The 8,988-nt window shown below is 42.7% G+C and overlaps 1 protein-coding gene across 3 annotated transcripts in view; it reads left to right on the top strand.

The window, feature by feature from the left end:
• Positions 1-524: 524 nt before the first annotated feature.
• LOC114467551 (voltage-gated potassium channel subunit beta-2-like) overlaps positions 525-8,988 on the top strand; it is a 27,517-nt gene continuing 19,053 nt past the window's right edge. For 2 of the 3 annotated variants that reach the window (XM_028453941.1, XM_028453940.1), the window contains exons 1-10: positions 525-692; positions 1,438-1,521; positions 1,836-2,173; positions 2,504-2,547; positions 3,551-3,588; positions 3,998-4,077; positions 4,298-4,342; positions 5,429-5,473; positions 5,580-5,623; positions 5,730-5,816. In XM_028453941.1, coding sequence (XP_028309742.1) covers positions 645-692; positions 1,438-1,521; positions 1,836-2,173; positions 2,504-2,547; positions 3,551-3,588; positions 3,998-4,077; positions 4,298-4,342; positions 5,429-5,473; positions 5,580-5,623; positions 5,730-5,816 — 853 coding nt within the window. In that variant the 5' untranslated portion in view covers positions 525-644. Of the gene's footprint in view, positions 693-1,401; positions 1,522-1,835; positions 2,174-2,503; positions 2,548-3,550; positions 3,589-3,997; positions 4,078-4,297; positions 4,343-5,428; positions 5,474-5,579; positions 5,624-5,729; positions 5,817-8,988 lie in introns of all 3 variants that reach the window. The other variant, XM_028453943.1, reaches the window with a different exon arrangement.

The following is an 8,988-nucleotide window of genomic DNA, read 5'->3' as shown; positions in this document are numbered from 1 at the left end:
GACTATCCTGGGTCTACAGCGACAGTGACAAAGAAATCAAGCAATTTGTTCTTTTTTTCTTAATTTTGGCCACATCCCTTTGTCATTTAGACTCTTCAGACAGTCGTATCAATATATGAACTGTATAAAATCATTTAGTCCATTGTTCCTGGTTTAAAAATGACTTGGAAAGTTATTTTATTACTTTTAAATTAATTGATAAATATTTCCTGCAACTTGAGCTCGTAGCCCTTGTTGGGAAACAATGCAGTACACATGCAAACTCAATAGCAGAAAGCTGTCCCGAAAACAAGCCCACTGATATAACATAACCACTGTTATACAGATTGTCTCTAATGATTCAAACATCAAAATAAACACATGTACTGTATCAATGCCAGTAAAAGGTCTTTTTTTATCAGACGCTCTCAGCACAGAACCTAGTTTTAGTATCCATGAATTATTGACTGGTGAGATTATTTTTGCTCTCTGCAGTGCCGACAGGGCTGCTGATAGGGTTCTTTGTGTGCCGCGTGACCAGGCAGGAGGGAGAGGGACGCCATAACAACTCCTCCAACTACTGTGAAAGCGTATATGAGCACGCTCTGCCTTGCATTAGGCTGGGAAAATCAGATCATTTATAATCGGCCATCATCAACTCTATCATGAGCAGTGTTGTGCAGAACCCCTACATGACTCGAACAACAACACGGGTGAGTAACTCTAAACGTGATGGATGTGATGGATCTTTCTTTGTTTTCAATCTCCTTCTAGACACTGCTGAGTTTCAGAAAAAAGGTCATCAATGTCAGGAGGACGTGATGAAAGGGTGTTCGACATATGTGACAGCAGTTTGTGCTCCTATTGAATCTTGATTTCTTAATGTATATATTTTTATATTTCATAAAGTTATGACATTAACACTGAAATGACAAACTGTGAGAAATTAAAGACTTATTTTGCTATGGTTGCTGCAAATATATCCTGGAGTCTCATAGGGAGGTATAGCAGAGATTAATAGCTGCAATGAATGGAAGTTATCTTATTGTCCATGAAGTTTGAATTAAGAGGGTCTTGTAATTTTGCTGTACCAGTCGTCTGCAAAACTGAAGGTCAGAGGCTGACGTGCCCAAAGCTAAACTTTATACAATCATATGGTCATGCAGGTAAACATTGTTTGGCATAGAAGAGTGAGAAAAATTAAAAATGATTTTTTTTTTTTCAAATGTTGAAAGCTACATACTGACTGTAAAGAAAGCTGCAAAGTCACTGCACGATTTTTTTTAGATTGCAGTTCTGTTGGAACTTTGTGTATCCACAACAGAAAACAATGAGCATGATTTATTCTAAAATACATGGATCAATGTAAATCAGCTTCTGTCCCTCCTTCACTGTCAAATGTTTCCACTTTTTGTCTTCCAGTCCAATATTTGAAAATAATTTGAGGTCACGTGTCAGTTTTCTGCAGCACCGCGTTTCCACACAGTGACTTGTGCTCGTGCATGCTACAGTTGTACAGATGTCCACCCTGGCACCGTGTATGTGAGTATATGACCTTAGCACTGTTGTTCTTCATTCTACCATCCTGTGTCATTCACGCCAACAAAAGCCAAGAACACCACTCCTCCACATATAACACTTCACTTAACCATGAATAATTCAATGTTTATACTTCAATAATGCAGCAACACCAGCAGAGCCGAGACCAGAAAACGTCTTCATAATGACTGTATGTTCCCAACCATGACTGTTGTGATGTCATACTGCTCCCATTGACATATGTTAAACAACGCAGAGATCTCACCTTTGACATCAGATTGTTTACTGATGACCATGTTTTTGCCACCCACATCCAGATGCCCAGACCAGGGGGTGGCGGGGGCACATCGCCAGGTGCTCGAGAAAACGGTGGGATTAATCGGAGCAGCAGCATCAGCAGTGGAAGCGGAGGGTCAGGGAAGATGCTGTCTTTGTCCTCCATGAGTGAGAGCTTGCACAGCGGCCTGAGCTACTTCCTGTCAGAGCAGGCCCTGGAGCAGGAAGAGAGGCAGCAGCGTAGTCGGCAGCTGGCAGAGTTTCAGCGCCTCAGAGAGGTGCGAGCAGCTGCTCAGCTTAAAAACCTGGAGGACTTTCTAAAGATGAACCATGTGTCTCTGAGAGATAGCATTGCATATTCAACAGGCATGGTCTACAGGTGAGAAAGCATCATTAAATAACTACATTATTACACATTACTGTATAATACTTATCAATTATCTAGAAAAAGTAATGCTGGCCAGCTTTCAATGAGCCCATGTGCTCACTGTATGAAGGATGACATCATACCCAGGTTATCACTGAAGGCGACTAATCTGGATCACAGATACAATATCAAGGCCATAATCACAAGTGCCATGATTGTGATATCACAGAGTAAATCTAAGACTTTATGGAAGAAGGGAAGTGTTTTTAATAAAAAGGCAAAAATTAAAAACTTTGTTGGTTTTTTTGTTGGTTGTTTGTCTGTTATGCACAATGGGAACAGAAATTTAGGGAAATCAGGACTGAGAGTGTCCTGTCTCGGTTTAGGTAAGTTGAGATAAAACAGTTTATGCATGCATTCACATCACCTCAATATTACCATCCATCCAGTGACGTGCAGTCAGTGTAGGCAAGGTAGGCAGTTCCCACTAAAGGGTGAATTAATATTTTGATTATTTGTTGTAATTATAATATAATTATAAATTATTTATTTTTCAATTTCTGATTTCCCACAGTACCTAAAAGTTTGAAAGTATATCAGCATTTTGTGCTTTTCATAGCCCAAATGACTAAACATTGCTTTGGTACGGCAGAGAAGCTGCACAGTCTCACTCCGCTCTAAGGCAGGAGGAGGCCACACCCCCTCCCAAAAGCACATTGCTGCTCTGCCTCTGGTTCCATAGCGTGTTTTTATGTTTGCACATGTGCAGTCAGTTCAGCCAGCCAGCCGAAACATATGAAATTGTCATTGGTGTCGACATTGCTGGTCTCGACCACCAATGTCAACGCCCCGCCTACCCAACCCTAGTGCTCACTGCACTTCACTGCATCCATCCATCCATCCATCCATCCATCCATCCATCCATCCATCCAGGCACCCAATTAAAAACACATGCATTTATTCCTCTAGAGTAATTAGAAATAAAAAAAAAAAAACTTAAAATATAATATAAAAAGCTACATTTTAAAATCTCCAACGTCCCAATACATGTCTAAACAAACTACCCTTAAGCAAAAAGTGTTTTGTTTATAATGTTTACAGTGGAATAATCTGCAAAGTCAATAAATGGGACGCTATGCATGTTAAATCGGCTTGATTTATTTATCACTTGAACTATAACTAAAAAAGTCCCAAAGCACTGCCCAATATCAGTCACATACACCCATTCTAACACCGATGGGAAAGAGCTGCCGATCACTATACCACCTGAACCATGGTTATACTGAGCACTGCTATAAATAACGCCACAGTCTGTCTGTCTGTCACAGGTTAGACAGTGACACTGCATGTAACACTGACATTAACGTTGTTGTTGTTGTTGTTGTACAGGCACATGGGTTACCATTGGAGGTCAGATCACAAATGAGGTCAGTATGGAAAAATATACACGTATTCATGTCCAAAAACTTTTACCTAAGTTTACTAATCTGATGAAAAACTTAAATTTAATAATTTGGGAAATGTAGTAAACATGGGAGGGAATTCAGAGTCACCGGACAATTGCTTACGATTAGAGAGTGTCTGATCTTGACTTTGGTTTAATCAATGTTGGGTGAAATGATAACATCTGAAGGAGTAAATATTACCATTTTGTTTGTGACTTTATTTCAAATATGGACCAAAATAACAAACTGTGATGGTCATTTTCTCAGAACTAAATAAATAGTTATTATTAGCAAAAAAAACAGACAGACATTTTTCTTTTCCAACAATGGTGGTACATTTCAGTATTATCATCACAATCTTGTCTAAGCCTTTAATGTGCTCTTCTTGCAGGTGGCTGAGGAGCTTGTGACTTTGGCTTATGAGAGAGGAATAAACCTGTTTGATACAGCGGAAATCTACAATGCTGGAAAGTACGTTCAATGTAATTTATAACTCTTATTTTTCAAAAGGCAGAACTAAGGCATCGTATGGATTATTTTATCATCAACAGGCCAATAGTATCACACTGATAAAAAAAAATGTAGAAGAATGAAGTACAACTGCACACAACCGGATTAATCAAATTCTTTCTTTAAAATTTAAAAAAAAAAAAAATCTAATTTTTGTATTTTTATATGTCTTCTCTGTCAGGGCTGAAGTTGTCTTGGGAAGTATCATAAAGAAAAAAGGATGGAGGTAAAATATACTTCTATTTGACTTGTGTTGCCATATCTGCCTGGCTGAGATTTCCTTTGCATTTTTTAAGGGTGAGCCTCATTTCCGTGTTGTTGCACTGATCACCAGCTCCTGTTCAAATAATAATTTTTAAAAAAAAGTTGGTGCCACTTTCTTACATATGCAGCCCTTGTTGTGAGCTTTAAGACACTTGTTTAAAGAGCCTATATCATGCTAAATCAACTTTTTTGAGCTTTTAATCATGTTACAATGTTAATTAATTATCTAAAATACCCCCAAAGTATTATTGGGCTTCCTTCCTGCATCTCTGAGCAATCTTCACTTCCTGCTCTTTTAGCTGTTGCTCTGCCCTCTTCTTAAAAATGAGCGGTCAGACTTTTGTGACATCACAAATGTCTAAACCTCTCCTTCCAGGATGTGCCTGCTGCCGAGCCGCGCCTCCACAGTGAGCATACACGCCCACGCTCAAGGAGCAAAAGGCATGCGAGCTACATACACAAAATGTGTTCTCTGCATTTACCTGAGGAGCAGTGGGCAGCAATGGTGTAGAACCAAGGGAGCAGTTCCATTTTTAGCTTTGACTTGATCTGACGTGTTTGTGACCTAATGCAACTCAACGGTTGGACGAAACAAATGATTTTCACCTTAAATGCACTATTCCAAACAATTAAAAGAAAGTTGCTTTGGTGATCACTGACCTGCCTCGCAAGAGCATCTACAGACACGCCTACTGATGAATATGCATAAGTAGGCCCTAAAACAGCCCGTTTTTAGCACTACTCAGAGGGCTAAAACTCTGGAAAACAGGCGAGTTTGGGAAAATGACCTTCAAATACTATGTTGTTGGTTTTAGAACAAAAGGAGATGGGTGAAAAATAGCATGATATCAGCCCTTTTTTTGTCTGGCCTACTGAATTGATTATAGCTTAGATTGTTGCTCTTGGTGAGACGGATAAGTCTTTTTTGGGGGTGTCATTTTAATCATGTGTTTCACCTTTATTGCCAGGCTAACACAACACAATCTTTATAGCTTAAATACCAAACATAAAACAATATTAATCTTTGCATTTATGTTATTTTCTGCAGGAGATCAAGTTTAGTCATCACCACAAAAATCTTTTGGGGTGGAAAGTATGTATAAGTTGTTGTTTTTCAATATCATATTTGTTGGTTTGTGTGTCTGTGTACTCGAGTTTTTAGACTTAGTTATCACACTAACGTTCAAGGTGTGTTTCAGGGCTGAAATGGAGAGAGGATTGTCAAGAAAACATATAATTGAAGGTAGGAGTTTTGTCATTATTAAGCAATGACTGAATAAATAATTAAAACTCAACCTTTTTTGCTTTTTGACCACACCGCAAGAAGTAATTATTGTCATTTGAAACAGGTCTAAAAGCATCTCTTGACAGACTTCAGTTGGGGTACATCGATGTGGTTTTTGCAAATAGACCTGATCCAAATACACCAATAGAGGGTAAGTATGCTCATCACATGCTTATAAAGCGTATTGCATAATATTTATAATGTTAATACATTTGACACAATGTGTTTGGCACATTAGTTGAAATGTTCCATGTACTGATGGGCAATTTGTTGTTTCTGCAGGTATAATTTGTCATTCTTTATTAATAAATTCAGGGCTGCATGGTGATATAATGGTGGGACTTGTGTGTGGAGTTTGCATGTTCTCCCCTTATCAGCATTGGTTTTATTTGGGTACTTCAGCTTTGTCCCACAGTCCAAACACATGTATGTTTGGTTAATTGGGAGTCCAACTGGCCCATAGGAGTGAATGAAAATGTAAATTTGATTTAAGTCTCTTTGTGTGTTGGCCCTGGGACAGAATAAAGTCCTGTTCAAGACCCCTAACAGGAAAAAGCAGCCACAGAAGATGAATGAAAGAATAAATGAGCAATGAGCACAAATATCCTTATGTGTATAAGATTTACATTGGAGTAGAAAATATTTTGCTTGTTAAACTTGTTCAAAAGAAATTAAAGTATTAAATTGGTTTAATAAACAATCGCCATGTTTGGATGGTCCCAAGCATCTTTGATCTTATAAAGTCAAAGATGGTCAAAGGTCAAAGACAATTTTTACCTCCATAGTGAAAATCCTAAAAAAAACCCAGAATGTCCACTGTAGTCGTGTAGTGGAGTCACCTTAGCTCAAGTCCGAGTCGAGCCACGAGTCCTAGGTGTTCGAGTCCGAGTCACCAAAGAAAAAAATCTGAGTCCTGGAATTATGTGACGCTTTATCCAACTCACGAGAATATTCTTTACATGCAGAACACACCTGTAGTCAGAAGTCAGTTCTGTTGGATGCAAGTTTGTGACATAAGAAACATATCACAACTTAACCAAACATCGTGAAACCATTGTTCTCTTTCATAATACTCGTTCGATGTCTCACTATGGGATGCACTCCCCTGCTGGCAGCCCTCAGAAGCACAAACTCATTACGCCAATCCTGATTTGACTGGTGAAACGTATCCATCCGCCGTAGGTAGTTCCACCTACTATAAGTTGCATGGGGAGGATACTATGCCATTTAAACACCTCTTCTCACTTGGAGCATATCTCGCGTCTATCAGTAGCTTAACTTTCCACAGACAGATTATTTTTTGGCCTCTGTCACCGGACGCTACTGGTGGATGCTTTTGCTGTCGGCCACACCAGGTCGACTAGCGCTTCCTTGCCTTCACGCTTGGTAAAGCGCTGGCCTTCGACACCTCACCACAGCCGTTGAGGACCGACTCCTAACACACCAGTTATCAGCTTGGTCCAACCCTGCACTCAATGCCCCACCACGGCCGTCAAGTCCTGGACGTTAACAAACCAGTTGACGGTTCGGTCCAACACTTCTCTCGCTGCCTCACCAGGGATGCCAGGGGCCGGTTGTTGGTTTTTATCTGGTTAGCACACTAGCTAGCTTCCACGTGTTAGCATTAGCTAAACACCATTCTCTCTCTTCCTGCACACCAGCACATAAGAGATGGAGGGAAAAGCCCCGCACACCAGGGGGTTCGGAGGCAAGATATGGAACAGGGACACACACCAGGTCTGCTCGGGCTGCCTCGGGCTGGAACACGCCCGGCGGGCTCGTGACGCACCCGGCTCTTGCCATTACTGTGCTGGGTTCATGGTGAAGAGCCACCGCAGACAACTAGCACGCCAAGCTAGTCTGTCTGGACAGGACCCCTACTTCTCTACACATGGCACCGCCGTCATGACGAGAGAGGAGACGGGGACCTTTGTGGTGACCACAGCAAGGCCTGTTGCCAGCTGGGTCTCCCAGCTTAATTTGACCACTGGCCCTCCACCCAAGGAAGACATCCTTAAACTGGACTGTCGCCTCTGAACTCCTCATATGAGAGGACGGAGAAGACAGTTTTTGTCACTTTACCTCCATTGCCTCTCCGGAGAAAGCACAAGAGGAGCACACCAGCTTCTACTCTCCCCGGCGCGGACATGCTCGACGTGTGCAAATGCGCTGCTGCCCGACTGGCCATCCCCTGGCCCGCAGTCTTAGCAAGACCACCCGGTCCCGCTATGAGGGAAAGAGGTTTCCAGCATCCAGGGGTGCGACGAGGCAACTTCTCCCTCTTTTACCAGAGCTGTTCGACGTAATGGCGCTTTCATGGAAGGACCGCCCGTTCAGCAGCAGGAGCTCAGTGCCTGGTGCCTCATCCCTCGACTACAAGATGATGGAGAGCCTGAGTCTGCTTCGTATGCCTCCGGTGGAGCCATTTGTTGCAGCACACCTGCTTCCGTGGCTGTTTGCGGTGTCCCCATGGAAGCCGAGCACCAAACGAGAGTACGTAGCAACGTTTAGCATGGTTACTAAACCTTACGAACCTGTCCAAGAGCGAGAAGGGTGATATCTTGGATATGCCGGTAGTTCTGGAGGGGATCTTTGGCTCCGTGTTGACATCCCTTCAGTGACAGTGTGAGGCACAGAAAAGGGACCCCCAAAACTCCATCTCCACCTGTGCACCACAAGGTGTTTTTGGCTCCTCAGGGCTCTCAGTTTAAGGCTCCTAAACTGTGTCCCCTAGCCCGACCAGCCATCTCAACATGGTTCCTCCGGCTGGTCCAGAAAGCCTTCGGCATTGGCTGAAGCTCCGCCGGTACAGCCCGCGCAGCACACCCAGGCCAGGAAGAAGAAGAGAGCAGCATGCCGTGCTCCTCTCATCTCCTCCGGTGACGCAGCTGGAAGTTCCCTGTTCTCCAGCTCTATCTGTTCTGATACAAGGGGTGACTGATATGGACATGTAAGGGAGCTACAGGAGGAGTGATCAGCTCTTTGCCTCCTGGGCTCAGCCCCATAAAGGGAAGCCTGTCACAAAGGAGCGCCTGTCACACTGGGGGGTGGAGGCAATCGCTTTGGCTTACATGAGTCAGGGTCTGCAGCCGCCTGCGGGTTTGCGTGCACACTCGCTTGCGCTCGTGCGGTTCTCCTGTCCTGATTGAAACAGTGCTTTGCCCTGTGGGCTGGTGTACGTGTGATAAGCTTGTCTGCAATACAGGAGCTACCACATCCCATAGTGAGACATTGAATAAGCATTATGAAAGACAACCTGAGATTATTCACATAGCCCAAGTTCAGTGAGATGTCGCACCAGCCAACCCTTCTTGCTGGGCGGG

Source organism: Gouania willdenowi, chromosome 7 (assembly GCF_900634775.1).
Source record: "Gouania willdenowi chromosome 7, fGouWil2.1, whole genome shotgun sequence".
In the NCBI taxonomy this organism is placed as follows: domain Eukaryota; kingdom Metazoa; phylum Chordata; class Actinopteri; order Blenniiformes; family Gobiesocidae; genus Gouania; species Gouania willdenowi.
The sequence above is the reverse complement of the archived record's forward strand: the minus strand, read 5'-3'. Positions and strand labels throughout refer to the sequence as shown.